This window comes from Salmo trutta, chromosome 16 (genome assembly GCF_901001165.1).
Source record: "Salmo trutta chromosome 16, fSalTru1.1, whole genome shotgun sequence".
NCBI lineage: Eukaryota > Metazoa > Chordata > Actinopteri > Salmoniformes > Salmonidae > Salmo > Salmo trutta.
Window position 1 is genome coordinate 31,307,452 of NC_042972.1, and position 27,344 is coordinate 31,334,795.

General features: G+C 44.2%; 1 protein-coding gene across 1 annotated transcript in view; it reads left to right on the forward strand.

The window, feature by feature from the left end:
* The first annotated feature begins 1,880 nt into the window (after positions 1-1,880).
* The window catches only part of LOC115150537 (guanine nucleotide-binding protein G(i) subunit alpha-2), a 92,788-nt gene continuing 67,324 nt past the window's right edge, over positions 1,881-27,344 (forward strand). The window contains exon 1 of the mRNA XM_029693945.1: positions 1,881-2,815. Within this exon, the coding sequence (XP_029549805.1) occupies positions 2,698-2,815 (118 nt within the window). The 5' untranslated portion in view covers positions 1,881-2,697. The remainder of the gene's footprint in view (positions 2,816-27,344) is intronic.

Sequence of the window (27,344 nt, forward strand, 5' to 3'; positions counted from 1 at the left end):
GTTTTCATTCTGATCAGAATCGTGTGCACATCCAAGACCACAAGGGGAGACTCAAGAGCCATAAGTGGGTTGCTTATGCATACTCTGAATAAGAGCTTTGACAGTAAAGGAAATTATTATTTCTCTACGTACTTTTTACAAATGGTAAACAGTGAGAGCAATGTTGACAGGTCTCTTAACATGATGAGTTAGTCTTTAACAAGCTGAAAAGTATACTGAACAAAAATACTGTATAAACGCAACATGCAACAATTTATAAGATTTTACGGAGTTACAGTTCATATAAGGAAATCAGTCAATTGAAATACATTCACTAGGGCCTAATCTATGGATTTCACATAACTAGGAATACAGATATACATCTGTTGGTTACAGATACCTTTAAAAAACAAGGTAGGGGCGTGGATCAGATAACCAGTCAGTATCTGGTGTGACCACCATTTGCCTCATGCAGTGTGACACATTTCCTTCGCATAGAGTTGATCAGGCTGTTGATTGTGGCCTGAGGAATGTTGTTCCACTCCACTTCAATGGCTGTGCGAAGTTGCTGGATATTGGTGGGAACTGGAACACGCTGTCATACACATTGATGCAGAGCATCCCAAACATGCTCAACGGGTGACATGTCTGCTGAGTATGCAGGTCATGGAAGAACTTGGACATTTTCAGCTTCCAGGAATTTTAAACAGATCCTTGCAACATGGGGCTGTGCATTATCATGTTGAAACATCAGTTAATGGTGGTGGATGAATGGCACGGTATCTCTGTGCATTCAAATTGCCATCAATAAAATGCAGTTGTGTTCGTTGTTCATAGTTTATGCCTGCCCATGCCATAACCTCACCGTCACCATGGGGCACTCTGTTCATAACGTTGATATCAGCAAACCGCTCGCCCACATGACGCCACACACGTGGTCTGCGGTTGTGAGGACGGTTGGACGTACTGACAAATTCTCTAAAAAGCCGTTTGAGGCGGCTTATGGTAGAGAAATGAACATTCAGTTGTCTGGCAACAGCTCTGGTGGACATTCCTGCAGTCAGCATGCCAATTGTACGCTCCCTCAAAGCTTGAGACATCTGTGGCATTGTGTTGTGGGACAAAACTGCACATTTTAGAATGGTCTTTTATTTTCCCCAGCACAAGGTGCACCTGTGTCATGATCATGCTGCTTAATCAACTTCTTGATATGCCACACCTGTCAAGTGGATGGGTTATCTTGGCAAAGGAGAAATGCTCACTAACAGGGATGTAAAGAAATGTGTGCACTAAAATTGAGCGAAATAAGATTGTTGTGCGTATGGAAAATTTCTGGGATTTATTATTTCAGCTCATGAAACATGGGACCAACACCTTACATGTTGCATTTATATTTTTGTTTAGTGTAAATACTCCACTGAAAAGACTTGTTAGGTAGACCTAACAATGTGCGTCTAAAGAGTCCATAAAATGTTTGTTTTTTGTTATAAAGCCTTGAATCACGAGCTTAATTTGATTTCCCCTACAATAATGTATTATGTTTTCAAGACTAACTCAATTGATTTGTCCTTGTAAAAACTTTCACCCTAATGAAATTGGCCTTATGCTATGCATTGACATGAGGAAAATGTAATTGGCAATAACGAATTGTCTATGATAAATTAAATGAGATGAATGAGTAAATTAGATATTGTATTAATACTGCATTAATCATGTTTTAAATTTATCACTGACGACAATTTCATGAAACACTACATTTCCCATGAAGCAAAGTAGGTGGGCGATTCGCACTGGGTCGTCACTAGTTAATACAGCCACACAGTTATAAACCCCGCCTATTTCTACAATGTATCTTCTTAAAATCGGATTTTAAACCTACCCCCAACCTTAACACTAACCTTAAGCACACTGCTAATCGTATGCCTATCCCTACATTTAAATTAAGACAAAAATCACATTTTTAGCATATACTTTGTGGCTGTGTTATCTAGTGGAAACCCTGGCACTTTGCTGACTTGGGAGGTGACTGAACTGTCTTCGGTTTGTTGGGCAGAGAGGAACTTCACAGCTGCTACGGGTGTGGTTTTTAACGTGATAAATCTTAACGAAGAGAATAGTGCATAACATCACTCACACACTGAACGACCAAAGTATAACACAGAGGAAGAGGAGTAACAGCTCAGCGTCACAGCGGTTTATTGAATTTTGGTTCATTGCAAATTGGCATCGGAAATCGATCTGCTCCGCCGTCTTCACAGCTGGAATACTTTTGCTGAGGTTCCGTGACCCTTTTTCTTGGTCTAAAACGTGAACTCAACTGATTTTATTGACGCGCCCTCAAAATAAACTGTTGTTACTCAAAGTTTGTGTCCTCGTAATGACAAACAAATGACATTTTTGTGTCGGCTTGGATAGAATGTCACTGGAGTTTCAGAAATAGGCCTTAAACTTGGCTTACAAACGAGGAAACATCTGTAATAGAAAAGTGAATTCGGACTAAATTTAATAAATCATTTGGATGCTGGTTTGTGGGTGAATCAAACTTATTTGCCAGTCGTATTTCTCAAAGGGGAAGTTGCATTTCTCAACCCCACAACACTGGACTGGGAACTATTTAAAAAAGAAATAACACTCAGAAATAGAGCCCTAAATAGGCTACATCATTTTTGTGTGATATCGTTCCGATAAACAGCAGTCCTGAAGCGTGCACTTGGAACCATGGGGTGTACAGTGAGTCAGGAAGATAAATCCGCGGCCGAGAGGTCCAAAATGATTGACAAAAACCTTCGAGAAGATGGAGAGAAGGCGGCGAGAGAAGTGAAACTGCTCCTTTTGGGTATGTACCACCAAACATTATATTCCTTTGTCTAAATCCATTCAATGAAGATTCGCATGAACGTTGCATTGTATCCAGCTTTATGATCGTGAACTGGCAATCTAATTTGTTGCAATGTTGCGAGACATAGAGGAAATGATTCATGGTAAAAGCTTTGAGGTAGAGTGTGTGTGTGTGACGAGGAGTAGGCTGGGTAAACTCACGAATCTCCCTCATTAGCCATTTTGATGTAGCTACATGCCCGAGATTTTGTCCCATTTCAGTGGAGGTTCTCTAGCCTCCAGTGCACAACTGGAACAGATTAATCAGAACCAGTAAACATAAATCTGAGACTGCGCTGCTGCTTCTGTTATAAATCAGAGGATTGCCTCTCACCGCGGGAATTGTCTTAACTCTCCAAGTATTCAAAACAGAAAACTTGCTGTCAACGCACAATAGGCTACTTAGGCTATGTCAATGTTTAATTACACTCAAGTAGCAGGCAATACAAACTATCCTATCATAAGATGCCTTCAAAAAAAAGTGTTTGCTGATTGATTCCCATAATGTAGCCTAAAAGTGTAATCAATCACTAGCCTACAACTAACCACTGGATCGACCGTTCCATGTCATTTCAACAAGCCATGACACCACCGACTCAGATTGTTCTGAAATCGTTTCTGTAGTTAGAAACAGATAAAATAAGCATTCTGGCAACATTATTTTCATGAAATATAATTTGATCTCTGAGAAATTACACTAATTGCTTGCACCCAAATTGGCCATTTTAATTTATAAAATGTATATAATATTCAGTAATTATAGTACCTAACATCTGATTTGGACTAAACTTTTTTCTAACATATAAAGAAAATGCATATATGCATATAAAGAAAAAAAAATTGCTTTCAGTAGAACTGCATGCATATATATATATATATATATATATATATATATATATATATATATGCATGCATGCAGTTCTACTGAAAGCAATCTTTTTTTCTTGAGGGTTGTCAGACAGAGAACTGATACTATATACTCGTTGTTGGGGTGGGATGTCATATATATATATATATATATATATATATATATATATATATATATATATATATATATATATATATATATATATATACTGCTCAAAAAAATAAAGGGAACACTAAAATAACACATCCTAGATCTGAATGAATGAAATAATCTTATTAAATACTTTTTTCTTTACATAGTTGAATGTGCTGACAACAAAATCACACAAAAATAATCAATGGAAATCCAATTTATCAACCCATGGAGGTCTGGATTTGGAGTCACACTCAAAATTAAAGTGGAAAACCACACTACAGGCTGATCCAACTTTGATGTAATGTCCTTAAAACAAGTCAAAATGAGGCTCAGTAGTGTGTGTGGCCTCCACGTGCCTGTATGACCTCCCTACAACGCCTGGGCATGCTCCTGATGAGGTGGCGGATGGTCTCCTGAGGGATCTCCTCCCAGACCTGGACTAAAGCATCCGCCAACTCCTGGACAGTCTGTGGTGCAACGTGGCGTTGGTGGATGGTGCAAGACATGATGTCCCAGATGTGCTCAATTGGATTCAGGTCTGGGGAACGGGCGGGCCAGTCCATAGCATCAATGCCTTCCTCTTGCAGGAACTGCTGACACACTCCAGCCACATGAGGTCTAGCATTGTCTTGCATTAGGAGGAACCCAGGGCCAACCGCACCAGCATATGGTCTCACAAGGGGTCTGAGGATCTCATCTCGGTACCTAATGGCAGTCAGGCTACCTCTGGCAAGCACATGGAGGGCTGTGCGGTCCCCCAAAGAAATGCAACCCCACACCATGACTGACCCACCGCCAAACCGGTCATGCTGGAGGATGTTGCAGGCAGCAGAACATTCTCCACTGCGTCTCCAGACTGTCACGTCTGTCACGTGCTCAGTGTGAACCTGCTTTCATCTGTGAAGAGCACAGGGCGCCAGTGGCGAATTTGCCAATCTTGGTGTTCTCTGGCAAATGCCAAACGTCCTGCACGGTGTTGGGCTGTAAGCACAACCCCCACCTGTGGACGTCGGGCCCTCATACCACCCTCATGGAGTCTGTTTCTGACCATTTGAGCAGACACATGCACATGTGTGGCCTGCTGGAGGTAATTTTGCAGGGCTCTGGCAGTGCTTCTCCTGCTCCTCCTTGCACAAAGGCGGAGGTAGCGGTCCTGCTGCTGGGTTGTTGCCCTCCTACGGCCTCCTCCACATCTCCTGATGTACTGGCCTGTCTCCTGGTAGCGCCTCCATGCTCTGGACACTACGCTGACAGACACAGCAAACCTTCTTGCCACAGCTCGCATTGATGTGCCATCCTGGATGAGCTGCACTACCTGAGCCACTTGTGTGGGTTGTAGACTCCGTCTCATGCTACCACTAGAGTGAAAGCACCGCCAGCATTCAAAAGTGACCAGAACATCAGCCAGGAAGCATAGGAGCTGAGAAGTGGTCTGTGGTCACCACCTGCAGAACCACTCCTTTATTGGGGGTGTCTTGCTAATTGCCTATAATTTCCACCTGTTGTCTATTCCATTTGCACAACAGCATGTGACATTTATTGTCAATCAGTGTTGCTTCCTAAGTGGACAGTGTGATTGACTTGGAGTTACATTGTGTTGTTTAAGTGTTCCCTTTATTTTTTTGAGCAGTGTATATATATATATATATCTCTCTATGGACATCCCACCCCAACAACGAGTATATAGTATCAGTTCTCTGTCTGACAACCCTCATGACAAAAAGATTGCTTTCAGTAGAACTGCAGTTAGAGTGCATTATAACTGCAGTATGATGCAAATATTGTGTCCAAAATAACTTTTTTTTTACTGCAGTAATTTTGCAGTATAGCTGCAGTTCAAATGTAATATGCATGCAGCAGATATTTTGCAATTATTGCGTCCAAAATACCACTGTCGACTGCAGTTACTGCACTTTTACTGCAGTTTCAAAACAGCCATCTTTTTTTGTAGGGAAGTAGTATGGGGCTGCGGCTCTGTGTATTTTTATTCATCCAATATAATGTATTCTCAGTGAATTTGTTAGTTTTTTTCCCTCTTGTTCAGAGAAATTATTCATTGAAGTTGTTAGGTTTATGTTCCATCCTACATCTTGATATTACCAAGTTCTGAACACTAGATGGTTAACCAAAATTACAAAAATGACTTATTTATTTTCTTACCCTGTAAGCATTTTATGGAGCAGGTATGATGGCAACCAATGCTTTAGTTTTGTTTATCTGGCCACTGTTTTAAATGCAATTTTCTTTTTTAGCAATTGTGGCACGAGTCATTTGTACCTATATAAGCCTTTTTGCGCTTCATATCCAAATAATCTATAAGTAAGATAATTGAGCTACACAATACATTTATAGATACTTTAGGATGATTTGGACATGAAGAGTAAAAATTCTAATATAGGTACATTGGATTTGTGCCACAAATGCTAAAAACAGTATACTCGTTCTTGGGGTGGTATTTTTGGGGATTCCACATGTCTAACTCATTGTTAGAAAAAAAAAGAAGTTTGGTCCAAATCGGATGTTAGGTACTATATTTATAAAAAATTATGTTCATCCTATAAATTAAAATGAAAAAAAATTGTGCAATCAATTAGCTTAATTTCTCAGAGATCAAATTATATTCAACAAAATGATGTTGCAGGATTGCTAATCTGAGATGGTGTTGAAATACTTTTTCTTGTGCTTTTTGAGGTGGAACGACCCCATGAGATCTGGCCTCCCCTCAACATTTTAAACTAATGAAGAGAATATTCTAAATTGCTGTCATAGCTCTCCAGCTGTGCCTATTAATGACGAAGCCATTACATCCATAAATAGGTTTTCAGACCTCTCCAAGCAATGGCAGATCATTCACCTTATGGTGTCTATGTTGGTCCTATTAATGACTGATTAACGGCAAGCAATAGACTCTGGTTTACAGTTTTGCAGTCTGTAAAGTGCTCACTAAGTCAGAGAATTGAGCCATTTTTATAAGTCACTTTAGGTTAGGCAAGATTTTGTAATGTTGTCTGTACCATTGATCTGTTCAAGTTGCCTCTCTAACTCATAACACCCCCACTTGTTGCAATCAATGTGAGCCGCATGGTTAATAGTTGTGTCAAAGCTTATTGACAGTGACTTTAGTGGTTTTAGATCAGGTGCTTTGGGAATAGCAGAGTGAAATAAAGCTGTGGCCACCTTGGGGCACTGTAATAAAATATTTCATTAACGTGAAGTGAGTGGGTTTGTTTGCTGTTGAAAGGACTTGACCTCCTTTATCCCCTTCTTAGAGGACTTTCCTGAGCGTGTCAGAGTAGGGACTGTCGTGGAAGACAATCATTTGGATCCTGTCTTGTGTCAACTTTTGCATGACTCTGCTCTGAGAGGTTTTTGACAGAGGTCATATCATAGCCACCCTCACAACCCCCCATGCTGAACAGTGAAGTCTTGCTTGCTGTGTACTTTGCTCCCTTTCTCTGTATTGTTTTGACAGAAACACAGGGCTCCTGTTGGGAATGTTTTGAATAGGCTGGAGCCCAAACAGCCGACCAAATCATGTGCTTGAGCCAAAACAAAATATTCTGTTAAAATGTTGGCGGATGGTGACTGGCATGAGCCCCAGAAAGAAGCGTAAAACTCAAAATGCTTCCTGAGAACTGAATTCTGAAGTAAGAGGGCATCCTGGCATGTTGTTTAGCAGTAAACTAGAAACAAAGGGTGGTCCCACTGTATTCTTCTTCAACTTTCCCATTTTCAACCAATCATAGAGACATAAAGTCACATACTCTTTTTTATTTATTTATTATTTTTTAAATATTTTTTTTAAGAAAGCCATCTGACCAATGAGAATAAATGACAATATGAACAATTAACATAAATGCTATATTACAACACTCCCCTGTTCAGGTCATTGACATAGATATTATCATCCGCATACAATTCAATAACGGTGCACACATGCTTTAGCATAAATACTATCTGGAATATGAACATGTACATCCACACGGGATAAGAAACTTCTGCTTTCCCGTACCCTGAATAACTATTTGGCTCTTGAACGCATCCCATTGCCAGTCAATTCTCTGAACAGGAAATTAACAGACAACCCTCTACAATCAATGAGGAAATATCAGGTAATAATTGACCAAAAGGACATCACTAACCCCACGTTATACCATTAATAAATATACACTACCGTTCAAAAGTTTGGGGTCACTTAGAAATGTCATTGTTTTTGAAAGGCAAAACAAATTGTCCATTAAAATAACATCAAATTGATCCGAACGCACGCACGCACGCAGTCTCGCTCGCACGCAGTCTCGCTCGCACGCACGCAGTCTCGCTCGCACGCACGCAGTCTCGCACGCACGCACGCAGTCTCGCACGCACGCACGCAGTCTCGCACGCACGCACGCAGTCTCGCTCGCACGCACGCAGTCTCGCTCGCACGCACGCAGTCTCGCTCGCACGCACGCAGTCTCGCTCGCACGCACGCAGTCTCGCTCGCACGCACGCAGTCGTAGTCTCGCTCGCACGCAGTCTCGCTCGCCCGCAGTCTCGCTCGCCCGCAGTCTCGCACGCACGCAGTCTCGCACGCACGCACGCAGTCTCGCACGCACGCACGCAGTCTCGCACGCACGCAGTCTCGCACGCACGCACGCACGCAGTCTCGCTCGCACGCACGCAGTCTCGCTCGCACGCACGCAGTCTCGCACGCACGCAGTCTCGCTGTCTCGCACGCAGTCTCGCTGTCTCGCACGCAGTCTCGCACGCACGCAGTCTCGCACGCACGCACGCAGTCTCGCACGCACGCACGCAGTCTCGCTCGCACGCAGTCGCAGTCTCGCTCGCACGCAGTCTCGCTCGCACGCACGCAGTCTCGCTCGCACGCACGCAGTCTCGCACGCACGCAGTCTCGCTCGCACGCACGCAGTCTCGCTCGCACGCACGCAGTCTCGCTCGCTCGCACGCAGTCTCGCTCGCACGCAGTCTCGCTCGCACGCAGTCTCGCTAGCCCGCAGTCTCGCACGCACGCAGTCTCGCTCGCCCGCAGTCTCGCACGCACGCAGTCTCGCTCGCTCGCACGCAGTCTCGCTCGCCCGCAGTCTCGCTCGCCCGCAGTCTCGCTCGCCCGCAGTCTCGCTCGCCCGCAGTCTCGCTCGCCCGCAGTCTCGCTCGCCCGCAGTCTCGCACGCACGCACGCAGTCTCGCACGCACGCACGCAGTCTCGCTCGCACGCAGTCGCAGTCTCGCTCGCACGCAGTCGCAGTCTCGCTCGCACGCAGTCGCAGTCTCGCTCGCACGCAGTCTCGCTCGCACGCACGCAGTCTCGCTCGCTCGCACGCAGTCTCGCTCGCTCGCACGCAGTCTCGCTCGCACGCAGTCTCGCTCGCACGCAGTCTCGCACGCACGCAGTCTCGCTCGCACGCACGCAGTCTCTAACAAAGCAATGTTTACAATGTTTAAAAAAAATACTTGGCTAAATGTTAAACATCCATTCTAGCTGTATATCTGACTTAATCCCAAATATGAGGCACTGGATCTGATCGAATAGAGTTCTAGGCTGGGATTCGATCCAATTTTGCTTTGTGGACAATGCAGCATTTAAAGGTAATTTCTGGTTGAGCCGACATATGCAACGTTTACCATGAATGCGATCTCTGTGAACGCGGGAACATTGCCTTTTTAAAAGGTGCATTGCCGACAAAGCGCGATCAGATTGAAACCCGGCCCTAAAGTATGTAAGGTTGCATTGTCTTAATTCAAGAGATATCGCTGGAGTCTGCAGGATAAAGTGTGTTGGATCAATTCTTGACAGGTTACAATCACACATTCCCTCCTCGGCTTGGACTTGTAAACTAAAGTCAGTGTGCAGTCGGCCTGTCAGTGTGGAATAAGTGTGGCATCCTCTCAGAAGTGCAACATCTCGTCTCCCTCCAAGAAGCCCGTTTAGTTCCCACATCTGCTGCCGTGGTAACTTGCAGAACAGCTGAGATAAGCCTGTTTGCTTGAAGACACCAGGGAGAAACCTCTTCCCGCCTGTCTGCCCGTGATACGTGTCCTCTGAACTACCCTCCCCCCTCTCCCTTCCCCTCCCCTAAAGGAAACTTTTTGAGATTAGGAGTGCTGTGGGGCTGGAGATGAAGGATGGAGCCAGCTGCTATTTTTGGACCTATGGCAGATAGAACAAAATGCTGGATCTCTTCTCCCAGAACTGGGAGTAAGGGCTGTGGAGGAAGCAGGGAGTGCTAACCAGACACTACTACGTTACTAAAGAACCTCAGCTGTGACATGGGTGTTCGCATGTATGATTTAATGTAACAGAGAGGAGTTTATGCCTCCTCAAGGCTCCAGTGTTCATTAACAGGAAGCACACATTTAATGACTTCCCTTCAGATTTTGGACTTTGATCGACGTTCAATCTCCTCCCTCCAGCAACATGAGCCTCTGTGAATTCTGTCATTCTCTCTCTGTTTTATTTTTCTTGTACTTCGGTTTTTCTAACCTCACATTTTCAGTTCAACTGGGATGGATGTTTCTCTTGACAGCTTCTTCCTCTCCCTTAAACTGTGTGTGAGAGTGGCAGCTTGGTCTTCGCGAACATGTCTGTACAATTCACTGGCTTGACTGTAGACACAAACACGTTTCTCTCTCTCTTATTTATTTATATATATATCACAAACACATTGCTTGTAGGCATGCTTAGGCATGCATTTATGTAAAAATATAGACACATGGTTGCATGCCCATACAATATGGGGGGCAGGGCATAGTAAGATGTTATGTCATGTGTATTTAATGCTCAAGAATGTTTAAAAAGTGTGTGTTTGTGAACGTCAGAGAAAGATGCAGGTCTGAAATTGTGTACTGTGTACATCCACGTTCCTCCCCAGCTGTCTGATTGACAGGGATGATATGATAAATGAAGCAAGGCAGAAACAATGGATGGCTTCTTTACAGGAAATTACAAAAGTTGTTTTATTGGACTATGGACGAGGAATGCAGATCACGTTCTCGGGGCAGAAACCTTGTCTATTTAGAGTTGGAAAAACAGCTGATATGGCAGCCCTGTTATTTTTTTCCATTGGTAATGAAAGGATTGTTACTTTTATGACATGATACACGTTAACATGGCAACTAATAGTAACAATGTAAGGTTGCAATTCTGTATTGCCTCTGCCTTTTTTAGTCACAGTCCTAGGGGTCACATAATTGGCTACAGTGCTCATTAGTTATAGTACACCATAAGGACTGAAACTAACTTGACCAGGCTTTTGTGCTTCTAGGCCAAATGTATCAGGCCTTCTGTTCTGTGTGCGAGTGCTGTGGTGATGGGACTCAATTTATGACGCAGCGCTGATCACTTAGAGATGTGAGTATGCACCGGTGCTGAGCTGATCATTCATGTTTTAGAGATGTGAGTATGCACCGGTGCTGAGCTGATCATTCATGTTTTAGAGATGTGAGTATGCACCGGTGCTGAGCTGATCATTCATGTTTTAGAGATGTGAGTATGCACCGGTGCTGAGCTGATCATTCATGTTTTAGAGATGTGAGTATGCACCGGTGCTGAGCTGATCGTTCATGTTTTAGAGATGTGAGTATGCACCGGTGCTGAGCTGATCGTTCATGTTTTAGAGATGTGAGTATGCACCGGTGCTGAGCTGATCATTCATGTTTTAGAGATGTGAGTATGCACCGGTGCTGAGCTGATCGTTCATGTTTTAGAGATGTGAGTATGCACCGGTGCTGAGCTGATCATTCATGTTTTAGAGATGTGAGTATGCACCGGTGCTGAGCTGATCATTCATGTTTTAGAGATGTCAGTATGCACCGGTGCTGAGCTGATCATTCATGTTTTAGAGATGTGAGTATGCACCGGTGCTGAGCTGATCATTCATGTTTTAGAGATGTGAGTATGCACTGGTGCTGAGCTGATCATTCATGTTTTAGAGATGTGAGTATGCACCGGAGCTGAGCTTTTTTTTTACAGACCACCGTTGCTGCTCAAGAAAGAGGGACATCTGACGTAAGCTTTCTTCAAGCAGCAATTACTTCTCTCTTCCTCCCCAGCCCAGACTCTCCTGCCCACAGACAGGGAAAAAACACATGACACCAAGTCAGCATTCATTCTCTCTTCCTATTTTTATCCAGCCTTTCACAACATCTCTGGGTTTCTGAGGCTTTCTGATTGGGAAAAAAAGACATCATAGTAGGCTAACGTTACATACATACCATTTGTATTTAATATTTATAGCTTTGCCTATTCAATCTAGTTACTAACATAGGCCTATGCTATTGCACCAAATTCTTGTCTCAAAACATCCAATCGGTGCTTCAGAACGAAAAAGTTGTGCGTCTTGACTTTAGACCAATGACCAGTCACTAGCATTGGCATGCAAAGGCGGGTGCGAGTTTCCCAATTAGTGACCAAAAAGCACTTGTTTCATTTTATTCAGTTTAGTAATCTGCAACGGACACATCTGTGCCAGAACAATAGGCTACCAGGCGATTTCATTGATCATTTTTCATATTTCAGATAGGCCTAGTTTAGGTGGCTACTGGCTATTTCTAAAGATAGCTATAACATCACACTGCGGCCGGTAGCCTAGCTGTTAGAGAGGTGAGCTGTCAACTAAGGACAACCCTAGACAACCTAGAGTTCGAATCCCGGGTCCGATGTGAAAAATCTGGTGGGAACTGGGCTTGCCTAGTGGTTAGAGCATTGGACTAGTCACCGAAAGGTTGCAAGATCGAATCCCCGAGCTGACAAGGTACAAATCTGTTGTTCTGCCCCTGAACAAGGCAGTTAACCTAGGCCGTCATTGAAAATAAAAATGTGTTCTTAACTGACTTGCCTAGTTAAATAAAGGTAAAATAAATAAAATATCAAATCCTAGATGCCATTGCCTGCCATTGTACCCTTGAGCAAGGCACTTAACCCCTCACAACAGAAGCTCCACTGGGTGCCCAATGTGGCACCTCTCCCCCCAAAAAACAATGTTTATGTATGTGTGTCTTTTGAAGGGTTTAGGTTAAAAGCAGAAATCAGATTTCAGTTGGCCCTCGTGTAAAAATATACATGCAAAATGTAAAGTGTTGGTCTCATGTTTCATGAGCTGAAATAAAAGATCCCAAAACTGTTCCATACGCTCAAAAAGCTTATTTTCAAAAATTGTGCACAAATTTGTTTACACCCCTGTTTTTGAACAATTTATTCTTTATCATGATAATCCATCCACCTGACAGATGTGGCATATCAAGAAGCTGATAAAACAGCATGATCATTACACAGGTACACCTTGTGCTGGGGACTATAAAAGGCCACAGATGTCTCAAGTTTTGAGGGAGCATGCAATTGGCATGCTGACTGCAGGAATGTCCACCAAATCTGTTGCCAGAGAACACTGTTTTAGAGAATTTGGCAGTACGTCCAACTAGCCTCACAACCGCAGACCATGTGTAGCCACGCCAGCCCAGGACCTCACCATCCGGCTTCTTCACCTGCAGGATTGCCCATTTGTGGGGAAAAACTCATTTGGAGTGGGTGGGCCTGATAGTTTGGTGTTTTTCTAGATTGCAAGAACTGATATTTATAGAATGCAGAACGGTGAAAAACCAGCCTACATCTTGGAATTCCATATCACTGATCAAAGTAATCTAAGGACAACCCTAGACAACCTAGAGGAAATCCCTCAAGCCTAATACCAGAAATAGTTGCCACTTTCCATGCCTCAGCAGGCATTGATTTCTGCCCTCAATCTGATTTACAGCTTGAGCTGACATTTGCATGTGGCTTATTTCCCTATATATGACCAAGACCGTGCACTCCCTTATCTATCACTGTGAAAACACTACACCAGCCAAGTACCAAAGTTTGACGCACATACCTCTCCTTCTCTGGGAGTGCTTTCCCCCCAGAACGTGACATCAATTGTTGTGGCTGTTTGTGTGTGTTCTTCCTCTTAGAGAATAAAGGAGAAAGCCGACTGCTAGAGGATAGGATTTTTGCTGAGCAATTTCCTCCTGTAGCTTCATGGAGGATAAACGGATGCCATTATTTCTCTAAATGTTTTGATTGAGTCTCTTCTACAGACCTACACCCAGAAAACAGTATTGATCACAGTGAGGGGCTGTATTGACCTGCCTGCTGGTGGTGAGAGCTATCATCAACTGGAGCAAGGCCCAGGCAAAAATCTGAGAAACGACATTGGTGTGATCTTTTGAGCGGAGTGGTAGTGACTCATTTACATTACATTACATTTAAGTCATTTAGCAGACGCTCTTATCCAGAGCGACTTACAAATTGGTGCATTCACCTTATGATATCCAGTGGAACAACCACTTTACAATAGTGCATCTAAATCAGAGGCATGGCTGCCATCCTCATTTTGACCAGAAACCTGCAGACTATTGCATATGTATTATACAGAGCCTTCAGAAAGTGTTCAGACTCCTTGACTTTTTCCACATTTTGTTATGTTACTTCCTTATTCTGAAATTGATTAAATTAACAATGTTCCTTATCAATCTACATACAACACCCCATAATGACAAAGCAAAAGCAGATTTTTAGATTTTTAAGCAATTGTATTGTAAAAATAAAAAACATACCATCTTTACATAAGTACTCAGACTCTTTGCTATGAGACTTGAAATTGAGCTCAGGTGCATCTTGTTTTCATTGATCATCCTTGAGATGTTTCTACAACTTAATTGGAGTCCACCTGTGGTAAATTCAATTGATTGGACATGATTTGGAAAGGCACACACCTGTCTATGTAAGGTCCCACAGTTGACAGTGCACGTCAGATTGAAACAAACATGTCTGCAGCTTTGAAGATCCCCAAGAACACAGTGGTGTTTGGAACTACCAAGACTTTTCCTAGACCTGGCCACCCGGCCAAACTGAGCAATCCGGGGAGAAGGGCCTTGGTCAGGGAGGTGACCAAGAACCCGATGGTCACTCTGACAGAGCTCCAGTGTTCCTCTGTAGAGATGGGAGAACCTTCCAGAAGGACAACCATCTATGCAGCACTCCACCATTCAGGCCTTTATGGTAGAGTGGCCAGACAGAAGCCACTCCTCAGTAAAAGGCACATGACAGCCCGCTTGGAGTTTGTCAAAAGGCACCTAAAGACTGAAGCATGTTGGTGGCAGCATCATGTTGTGGGGATGTTTTTCAGCAGCAGGGACTGGGAGACTAGTCAGGATAGAGGAAAAGATGAACAGAGCTGTACAGAGAGATCCTTGATGAAAACCTGCTCCAGAGCGCTCAGGACCTCAGACTGGGCCGAAGTTTCTCCTTCCAATAGGACAACGACCCTAAGCACACAGCCAAGACAACGCAGGAGTGGCTTTGGGACATGTCTCTGAATATCCTTGAGTGGCCCAGCCAGAGCCCGGACTTGATCCCGATCGAACATCTCTGAAGAGACCTGAAAAAGCTGTGCAGCAATGCTCCCCATCCAATCTGACAGAGCTTGAGAGGATCTGCAGAGAAGAATGGGAGAAACTCCCCAAATTCAGGTGTGCCAAGCTTGTAGCGTCATACCCAAGAAGACTCAATGCTGTAATTGTTGCCAAAGGTGCTTCAACAAAGTACTGAGTGTAGGGTCTGAATACTTATGTAGATGTCTAAAAACCTGTTTTTTGCTTTGTCATTGTGTGTAGATTGAGGGGGGGGGAAACTATTTATCAATTTTAGAATAAGGCTGTAACGTAACAAAATGTGGAAAAAGTCAAGGGGTCTGAATACTTTCCGAAGGCACTGAACCTGTTAGAGCCCTACATAAACCAGGTTAGTACCCCTCATTACAGTTGGTAGCAGAGTTCTGTGGGCTGGAGCGTAATTACAGGACACTGATTACACAGATGGAGCAGTATTTCTCTGGAAGTATCAGAGTCTGTCTGCCGACATCAACAAAAGTCCCTCAGTATGTCTGCTGCTCTCAGCGACTCAGCCATGACTTCGAGCACCAGCAGAGATGGCAATAAAGATCTAGTGAAATCAGTCTAATCTAATGTTACATTATTACTGTTCACAGCCAGGCGCTGAAATTATAATGCTTTAGGGGAAGACCTGTTCACCGTCAAGTAAGCTCCAGATGTGATACAGTGCAAGCTGTAAGAATAAAGCCTGGTCCTGCAGACACTAGGTCTCAGTGTGGGTCCACTGGGATCACGCAGGCAGCACCATCCACCCTGCTCCCTCTAAGAGCACTGATAACAGGATGGATACATTACAGCTGAATGCTCTACTCTCTTCTCCTCCTTCACCCTCAACTTCCCCTTCCCTCTCTCTGCCTCAACATACACAATATCCTCACTGGTCTCCCTGGCTGCTTCATAAGAACACCAGAATAACATCCTCACTATTCCAGTTATAAGAATAGGCCACTGGGCCAATTTGGGCTTGCTGTTTTGCCTCTATGTAAAGACGTGAGAAAGCAGCAAGCAGCAGTATCTGTACTAAACACACACCCAGACAGCCCTTTGCTGTGTTCTGCTGAGCTAGGCACTGCTCTGCTCTGGTCACACTGGTGTGAGAGGAAGGGACAAGCAGAGAGAGATCACAGGGCAATGCCCTTCAGCTCTGATACTGTCTGTGTGTGAGGGCACTGCTGCATGCTTGTCTGCAGACAAGCCTGTACAGGAACTGTTGAGTAATTCCACATCTGAATCTTTTCTTTGTGTCAGACTGGGTTCAAACGCCTTCCGTAAAGTGTTTCTGTAGTTGTCTGTATTTATTTGTATTAATATTTTTACTGCTCTGGGGTTATTATTATTGCTTGGATAACCTTATTTATGTATTAAGTTATTTTTCATTCTTTATGCGCTAAACACTGGAAGAATTATCACTGTGAATTATTGTAATGTTTGTTTGTCAGTTAATCCCGTAAAGGATGGATTGCTAACTGGCAATTTGACAAGAAAATGCAATTAATGAATGTGTGCGTTTGTGTGTGAGAGTGGTTATGTGTCCACTTACCACTGCAGAGATATGTACTCGACGTTTATGTATTCCTATTGGTTGGATGAATTTACTTACCAATAAGGTGTTATGCCATTGGTCATGCTTACAGAGAGGGGGAGCTTGTGAATGTCAATTCTTCCCAGTCTGATATTGATATGCAAGTGATTCATGCTATCGACAGCCATCAACATCATTGAGCTCTGCACATGTAATGTGCTGTTTTCTATTGTCAGAAAATAAACTACCGATCAACTGGGACCGCTGGTTGGCATTCCTTTCTATATTACTCAATGCAAGAGAGAGTAAAGATCACATCTGTTACAAGAGCAAGAAGAAGAGATTTTGCTTGGCCCATAGGCAACACTCTACTAAAACTCTGCTTTACTCCACTGTTCTGTGTTCTGTCATTGGCCCTAGGACGAAATAAGCATTTGTCTATTCCAGATATAACCCTGGCTGCCCTGCCTGCCACCATACACTAGCATGACCCTTTCAATCTGTCAACTACTCTGAAATCAAAACAGATTTGCCAACAGCTGCAAACCACCAATGAAGCCCAAGACCTCTTTAGCATCATAGCACAGGTTTCCTCATCAGATTGTTTACATTCTCTCTCTCTCTCTCTCTCTCTGCATGTGTGTCCATGCCATTAAACACATGCAGAAACCCCCAAATGACATTAGCTCCCTCCACTTCCTCCCCTCATTGGATTAATATCATCACAGTTTGATTTCCTGCATGGAGATATGATGTAGGATGTTTAATGTGCTCCTGGGTTCCCCTCAGGTCACACTATCCTCTGCCTGTAGAAGTACAAGTGGGAATCAGCCCACAAATGTGTTCTGCCAATTGTAGGGCTGTCAGTCCTGCCAAGAAAAGAGAACAACGACATGCGATAAAGGCCCTCATAAGAACACGGCCTTCAGGAGACCATTGGTACAGGATGGGAGTGAATGGGATAGGATAATGCCATTAGGCAGACGCTTTTATCCAAAGCGATTTACAGTCATACGTGCATACATTTCACGTATGGGTGGCCATGGGAATCAAACCCACAATCCTAGCGTTGCAAACGCCATGCTCTACCAACTGAGAAATAGAGGAGAGGAGGAAAGGATATGAGAGGAGCGGTCAGTACTCCTGTGTATAACTCCTGGGCCCGGGGTGTGAGCTGCACTGTTTTATCAGCAGGGTGGCTTTGCCAAACTGCTACCATTGTTCACAGCTATGCCCTAATCTGATCTCCTCTAGTGTTGTCTTTTCCACCTCCAACACAATAATTCTGAAACTCCTTTAAATGCGTGTGTGTTCTGTGTCAGAGAGAGCTAGAGGGAGGGGAGGGGGGAGAGAACGATTAAGTAGCCGCCAGACTGCGTCCTGTCTGTCGACTTTATAATAGAGCAGAACAGCTCACGTAGATAACCTCTGGAAACATTTTAAAACATGTCTTACTGTGAGTGTATATCTGTTCTTTCCCCTCTACTGTCTTGGTGGGTCCTAGATGATGATGATGATGATGATGATGATGAACCTGTCAGAAACCTAACAGAGGAGTTAGTAATGTGCTCTCTCCTCCTTCCCCTCAACCCTCCCTGAGGGAGCATTTTATTGTATCCGGTGGAAGAACTTTAGCCCCACCCGTAACCCTAACCTTAACCTTGATGTAACTGTGCCACCTACACCTCTGCTCTGAGAAGTATTTTGATCAGCTAAAGCCCTTAGCTAGGGTCTAGTATGACTATTATAACTGTTTTATTATGACTTTTCCTGGTCAGTTCACATGGTCAGGAAAAATCCAGGGCACCAAATATTATGGGGACCACTTTTCCAGTTTGTGCGTTTTGTTTCCAGAGCTCTCATTGTTCATACTGTGTGGATACATAAAGCAAGTTGTGTCCATCTTGTACCAGTGAGGCTCCACATTGCTTCGGACAGGCTTGTATTGTGGTGGTAGATGGTGGTAATAGCTGGGCTGTCCCTGGGAGGTATGCTTGGACTGCAGCAAGCCAGGGGGCCTAGGTGTTAATGTTGTGACAGCTGACCCATCAAGACAGTAATTGAATGTCAATTTTGTTTTGATAGGATCTCCTACCACAGGACTGCACTGACATGACCTACAGCTATCCAGTGTCTGGAAACTGGACCAGTTTAGACCATTGGGATTAGGACAGGAAGGAAGTTAGCCACTCATCATACCTTTCCTTCCAGCTCATGTTAACCAGAAGAATCACTTTTTTTCTCCTGGCTGCTATCCTTTACTGACTTCTCACTTTCCTCTGTTTAGAATATTCTAGTATAGGACACTGGAGCTGTGGGGCTGTGTGTGCTCTGGCCAGTGTTTCCCTCCTTGTGCTGAACTCCTACTGGTTATGCACCCCTGCCAAATGCCCTGATCATTATAAATATTCCACTGAGGCTGCAATAAATCGATTTTAAGGGCACAATATTTGACTTTGGTTGAAATTAAATATGGGATTTTCTATGTGTAAATGACTTGCTACATCCAAACATTATGTTCACCTTCCAAAAGGAATCACAGCTCCCCTTGCACTGTGAATGAAGGGCCTCCCTGGATAGTTTTCAATTTCATGGTTGTAGAGTAAGATGTGCACATATGGAGAGGAAAAGAAGCCCCAAACCATCAGCGTGCACGAGCACATCTTTTCACTACATTCTTTTTCTGTTCGCCTTGACTCACATGGAAGCTATTTTAAACTCTTAATTAAGGTTGTTGAAATATCTTCCGAGGCCAGATGCCGATAAGAAAGCACTCTGCTTTATTACCTGAATATAAATCTCAAGTAATAAGCTTCCTCTACATTTAACCCCCCAAATGGATTATGTTCTTTTTTTATCAGCCTGGCATACCACCTTCAAGGCTTTCCACTCTCTCGGTTCCACATGAGATTTAAAGGCTATAGCCCATAGCCGAGTATTTTGTGGAGCCGATGGAGTGATGTCATTTCCTGTCCCAACCCCCCTCCCCCACGTCTGACTTCCTCTTTCGGCTGGCTGCAGTAACAAGAAGTAGATGCTTATCCTTTGTTCCGCTGGCTCAGGAAACCAGCACACCCATCCTGTGTCTGTTGGCTGAGCCATGCAGAGCTACAGGCTGGCTCTGACTGACACACAACTACAACTAAAAGGAGAAAGAGTGTTTTAAGTGCTATTAGCTTTTTAGCACTCAAATAAAACACCCAATGACTCAGTCTATCCAGTCTAAATCAGCTGTCTGGCTTCTCTTCCTTCGTGTCTGTTTTAGTGGTTTCTATTCTCCCACCTTTGGAGTAGACTCACATTTGCCATGTCAAACCAAAACATCTCTTCCTCTTTGTCAGCGTTGTCACTGCCCGTCTGCCTCGTTTCCAGTGTTGATATGTGTGTGTGTTACTTAGGGTCAATGGCCAGACCACAGCTGGATAAACTTCCTAGATGTGCTTTGCTAAACTGTTGACCCTGAGGTCACACAGAACTCTGCTGTCCCCTGGTCTTTTGCACTAATTGTTTTTCATTGCCTCCATGCGCTCGCTCATGATTCATGAACTATGTCATATATAGCCAGGGCTGTGGGCAGTACTGTATGTATAGGGTTCTCCAGTCATTTTGTGTATAGGACCTAACATGAAGTTGACTCCTATTTGACAAGTGAGAAGTTTACTAACAAATCCTCTTTTGCCCATAATTGAGACCTTAGTCTTTAGTTCGTTTAATGAGAACACCCCCAGGCTATTGATGATTTAGGTTTTGTCCTTTGGGTTTGCTCTTTTGTTTTCCACCCCATAAAAGCAGCTCTTAAAACGGTGGGGAGCCTGTAGGGAGCTGTGGGAAGGCCCCATACTGGTCCTGCTCCCCCATTTGGCCCGGCCCAGAGTGTGTAGTGTGTGTTTGGGAGGGGCGGATGGCAGTCTGATAGTGACTGATCCAGAGAGTCAAAACTCCTCCACACATTGCATGGTCAGTATTGGCCTGAGAGATGCATCTGGAGATGCAACAGAAAAGTGTAAGTCTCTCTGAGGCTGAAGCGTGTGCTAGTGAGTGTGATGCCTAGTGTAACACACACACTTTTGTTGGCTGATGTTGAGTTGGTTAGAGAGACATTTTTAAGGAGAAGTAGTACTGATAATTGTGTGTTATTACCTGAGTTTTGGTGGTAAAGAGAGAGGTAGAAAAGGCTGAGTCTGTGTCTGAATAGCAGCGTTATCTACACGGATGATGTGTCGTCACAGGGAAGGCTTTAATTAGACGAGCTGGCAGGCAGGGGGCTACAGGTACTCTGTCAACCAAGCTGTGTGTGTGCCTGTCCCCCGCTAGCGCCACACAGGGGTGTGTAAGGGCCACACACACAAACCTCTCTTCTGTGTGCTCCGTTTTATCGGTAATGTCTCCTGTTTGATCTCATCCCCAAATGGACACACCCAGAAACCTTCCAAACCAGGCTGGGCCCCTGTCCTATTGTGAGGCCCCAGGTTGAAACCTAACCCACTTCTCGTTAGCCATGGATAGGAGGTCAGAGCTGCGACGGGAAATCCACTGGAGATTGACTCTGACTCTGAGCACAGATCTAGTAGTACTAGTACTCACTCCCTCCAAAACAGTTGAGAGCTACTGAAATGTGATCCACTACATGTCATGAAAACTATGCGTCATCCTTAAAAGTAGCTGAGCTCTTTGAATGTGGACTCTGCACTTGCTTTTCTTTTTTTAATCTAGATGTTGACGTTTCAGGATTACAACCAACCATGAAATGTCTTTCTCTCACCTACTCGTTATACAGCAGGAGTTGACTCACATCATTGACTAACGTCTTGCAAGCCTCCCCCTTTTTCCTCCAAACATAACGATGGTCATTATGGCCAAACAAGCGGACATTTCTCCAAAAAGTACGATCTTTGTCCCCATGTGCAGTTGCAAACCGTAGTCTGGCTTTTTTATGGCGGTTTTGGAGCAGTGGCTTCTTCCTTGCTGAGCGGCCTTTCAGGTTATGTCGATATAGGACTCGTTTTACTGTGGATATAGATTCTTTTGTACCTGCTTCCTCCAGCATCTTCACGAGGTCCTTTGCTGCTGTTCTGGGATTGATTTGCACTTTTTGCACCAAAGTACGTCCATCTCTAGGAGACAGAACGCATCTCCTTCCTGAGCGGTATGACGGCTGCGTGGTCCCGTGGTGTTTATACTTGCGTACTATTGTTTGTACAGATGAATGTGGTACCTTCAGGCGTTTGGAAATTGCTCCCAAGGATGAACCAGACTTGTGGAGGTCTGCAATTTTTTCTGAGGTCTTGGCTGATTCCTTTTGATTTTTCCATGATGTCAAGCAAAGATTCAGTGAGTTTGAAGGTAGGCCTTGAAATACATCCACAGGTACACCTCCAATTGACTCAAATGATGTCAATTAGTCTATCAGAAGCTTCTAAAGCCATGACATAATTTTATGGAATTTTCCAAGCTGTTTAAAGGCACAGTCAACTTAGTGTATGTAAACTTCTGACCCACTGGAATTGTGATTAAGTGAAATAATCTGTCTGTAAACAATTGTTTGAAAAATTACTTGTGTCATGCACAAAGTAGATGTCCTAACCGACTTGCCAAAACTATAGTTTGCTAACAAGAAATTTGTGGAGTGGTTGAAAACGAGTTTTAATGACTCCAACCTAAGTGTATGTAAACTTCCGACTTCAACTGTAGCTGTTGAAATAGCTGTTACAGTTGAAGTCTGAAGTTTACATACACTTAGGTTGGAGTCATTAAAACACCATCCCAACCGTGTAGCATGGGGGTGGCAGCATCATGTTGTGGGGTGCTTTGCTGCAGGAGGGACTGGTGCACTATACAAAATAGATGGCATCATGAGGAAGGACAATTATGTGGATATATTGAAGCAACATCCCAAGACATCAGTCAGGAAGTTAAAGCTTGGTCGCAAATGGGTCTTCCAAATGGACAATGACCCCAAGCATACTTCCAAAGTTGTGGCAAAATGGCTTAAGGACAACAAAGTCAAGGTATTGGAGTGGCCATCACAAAGCCCTGACCTCAATCCCATAGAAAATGTGTGGGCAGAACTGAAAAAGCGTGTGCGAGCAAGCAGGCATACAAACCTGACTCAGTTACACCAGCTCTGTCATGAGGAATGGGACAAAATTCACTCAACTTATTGTGGGACGCTTGTGGAAGGCTACCCGAAACGTTTGACCCAAGTTAAACAATTTAAAGGCAATGCTACCAAATACTAATTGAGTGTATGTAAACTTCTGATGCACTGGGAATGTGATGAAAGAAATAAAAGCTGAAAAAAATGATTCTCTCTACTGTTATTCTGACATTCTTAAAATAAAGTGGTGATCCTAACTGACCTAAGACAGGGAATTATTACTAGGATTAAATGTCAGAAATTGTGAAAAACTGAGTTTAAATGTATTTGGCTAAGGTGTATGTAAACTTCCGACTTCAACTGTATATTTCCATGTTAAAATGTTATGCAATGCATTTTCTCCCTTGTTTTTTATGGTAGCCATCTCTGGTAGGCCTACATTATTATCAAATAGCCACAGTAGCCTACTTGGCCATTGTTAAAACTGTAACATAAAGCGGTGTGTTCACAGTAAATGCATGCCGAAAGTTGCACAGAGTTTTCACAACTTTCAACATTTTTTGAGGGAACATTGGTAACAACTCAGTATTGAGCCATGCCAGGCAGGCCGTGTGTGTGTGTGTGTGTGTGTGTGTGTGTGTGTGTGTGTGTGTGTGTGTGTGTGTGTGTGTGTGTGTGTGTGTGTGTGTGTGTGTGTGTGTGTGTGTGTGTGTGTGTGTGTGTGTGTGTGTGTGTGTGTGTGTGTGTTGTTTACACAGGCAGCTCAATTCTGATATTTTTCCACTAATTGTTCTCTACACATCAGATCTTTTTCAGAGCTGATCTGATTGGTCAATTAGTGAAAAAAAACTATTAGTGAAAAAAATATCAGAATTGGGCTTTTAAGTGCCATCATACTCATTGTTGACTCTCCTCTCTGCTTGCTTATTCTAACCCAGCCAGCATACACATCATCGGCCCCCAGGCTTCTCCAGACTAGTTACCCCCCCATTGAGCTTTAAAGTATGACGTCTCTACACATAGCTCTGTCTCTACTTGTTCTAAGGAGATGTTATTAAACGACGGGTCATCACTTGGAACTAACATCTTTAGATCTTTAAACAGGTCAACATTCACAAGGCCGCAGGGCCAGACGGATTACCAGGACGTGTACTGCGAGCATGCGCAGACCATCTAGCAAATGTCTTCACTGACATTTTCAACCTCTCCCTGTCCGAGTCTGTAATACCAACATGCTTTAAGCAGACCACCATAGTCCCTGTGCCCAAGAATACTAAGGTAACCTGCCTAAATGATTACCGACCCGTAGCACTCACGTCTGTAGCCATGAAATGCTTTGAAAAGCTGGTCATGGCTCACATCAACACCATCATGCCAGAAACCCTAGACCCACTCCAATTTGCATACCGCCCCAACAGATCCACAGATGATGCAGTCTCTATTGTCTCTACTGCCCTTTCCCACCTGGAAAAAAGGAACACCTATGTGAGAATGCTATTCATTGACTACAGGTCAGCGTTCAACACCATAGTGCCCTCAAAGCTCATCAATAAGCTAAGGACCCTTGGACTAAATACCTCCCTCTGCAACTGGATCCTGGACTTCCTGATGGGCCGCTCCCAGGTGGTAAGGGTAGGTAACAACACCTCCGCCATGCTGATCCTCAATACAGGGGCCCCTCGGGTGCACGCTCAGCCCCCTCCTGTACTCCCTGTTCATTCATGACTGCACGGCCAGGCACGACTCCAACACCATCATTAAATTTGCCGATGACACAACAGTGGTAGGCCTGATCACCGACAACAACGAGACAGCCTATAGGAAGGAGGTCAGAGACCTGGCCATGTGGTGCAAGGACAACAACCTCTCCCTCAACTTGATCAAGACAAAGGAGATGATTGTGGACTACAGGAAAAAGAGTACCGAGCATGCCCCCATTCTCATCGACGGGGCTCAAGTGGAGCATGTTGAGAGCTTCAAGTTCCTTGGTGTCCACATCACCAACAAACTAACATGGTCCAAGCACACCATGACAGTCGTGAAGCGGGCACGACAAAACCTATTCCCCCTCAGGAGACTGAAAAGATTTGTCATGGGTCCTCAGATCCTTAAAAGGTTCTACAACTGCACCATCAAGAGCATCCTGACTGGTTGCATCACTGCCTGGTATGGCAGCAGCTCGGCCTCCGACAGCAAGGCACTACAGAAGGTAGTGCGTACGGCCCAGTACATCACTGGGGCCAAGCTTCCTGCCATCCAGGACCTCTATACCAGGCGGTGTCAGAGGAAGGCCCAAAATATTGCCAAAGACTCCAGCCACCCTAGTCATAGACTGTTCTCACTGCTACCATACGGCAAGCGGTACCGGAGCGCCATGTATAGGTCCAAGACGCTTCTAAACCAATTCATCATAGCCTAACAGGAGCCTTTTCAAGTGATGTCAGTACAGTAATGTCCTACAGTGTATTATTACTTCCTGTGCATTCTTTCTCAGATATGGGCATACATTTGTTGAGTGGACTGTGTGTGTCCCATTCGATAAATAGGAAGGTTCTGCATTGTTTCTTTAAGCACCACTTCATTTGGACTGAAGGAGAAAACATCCTCTGATGAACACTGGAATGATTATACATAGAAAGGTGGTCAACAAAGCACAGGACAGGAGAATGAAGAGAAAGTCTGATTAGACTTTGCAGTACTCTTCTCTTCAAAAACTCCTCACTATTAATTTCCATGAAAAATCCATGGTTCTATTTCACGGCACATTGAGAGCTCATAGCCATGGATGTAGCTAGGCAGCATAGCAATAGCCCAGTCAAGCTGAAGCCTTTCCCATCTGTCCTGCTGTTTCTATGTGTACATGTAGCTGTGGGGTCGTTCCACCTCAGAAAGCACAAGAAAGAGGTTTTCGACACCCACCCTCTCAGATTGTTCTGAAATCGTTTGTTAGAAGCAGATAAGATTAGCATTCCTGCAACATGATTTTGTTGAAATATAATTTCATCTCTCCGAAGCTAGTCAATTGCACCCAAATGTATAGGATTCATGTATTATTCAATAAATGTAGTACATAACATCCAATTTGGATCAAACTTCTTTTTAACAATGAGTTGAACATGGGGAATCCAACTAAATTTTCAAAAGCCAGCCACATACCCCACACACACCATGCCAATCCCACTCCAACAACAGTTATATAGTATCTATGGAGCATGCGCTGACCAGCTGGCAAGTGTCTTCACTGACATTTTCAACCTCTCCCTGACCCAGTCTGTAATGCCTACTACACAGGGCCGGATTGCTGAATGGGCACACAGGATTGGGGCCCCCCTGGAGGTCAGGGGACCCCCTGATAGGATTTGATAGCAGAATGTGTAGAATTGCATGAAATTTGCTTTAAAATGGCTATATTTTCTCTCAACCTCATGGCAAAATGTGAACAAAAGCATTACATGAGCTAGAGAACAAATGTTTTTCTCAAGGCCCCATGGGACAACTGTAGAATTTCAGGAAATTAGCTTTAAAACTGCAACATGACAAAATGTGCAGAATATCATTATAAAAGTACACATTCTTCTCTCTGCACCATGCCAAAATGTGTTGAAATGCAGTAGTTGGCTGATATCCCCCCCCCCAAAAAAAGACCACCATAGTCCGTGTCCAAGAACTCCAAGATAACCTGTCTAAATGACAAGCCCCATAGAACACATCTGTAGCCATGAAATTCTATGGAAGGCTGGTAATGGCTCACAACACCATAATCCCAGACATCCTGGACCCACTCCAATTCACATACTGCCCCAACAGATCCACAGATGATGCAGTCTCTATTGCACTCCACACTGCCCTGTCCTACCTAGACAAGAGGAACACCTATGTGCGATTGCTGTTCATTGACTACAGCTCAGCGTTCAACACCATAGTTCTCTCCTAGCTCAGGACCCCTTGGACTGAACGCCTCCCTCTGTAACTGGGACGCCCCCAGGTGGTGGGGGTAGGCAACAACACATCCAGCACCCTGACCTTCAGCACAGGGGCCCCTCAGGGACATGCTTAGTCTGCTCCTGTACTCACTGTTCACCCACAACTGTGTGGCCGCGCACGACTCCAACACCATCGTTAAGTTTGACGACACGATGTTGGTAGGTCTGATCACTGACGATGATGAGACACTCTAAAAGGAGGAGGTCAGTGACCACAACCTCTCCCTCAATGACAGCAAGACAAAGGAGCTGATTGAGGACTACAGAAAACGGAGAGCCGAGCACGCCCCCATCCACACTGTAGTGGAGAGGGTCGAGAGTGTTCATTTCCTCTTTGTCCACATCACTAAGGAATGAACGTGGTCCACACACACCAACACCGTCGTGAAAAAGGCACAACAACGCCTCTTCCAGTACATCACTGGGGCCGAGATCCCTGCCATCCAGGACCTC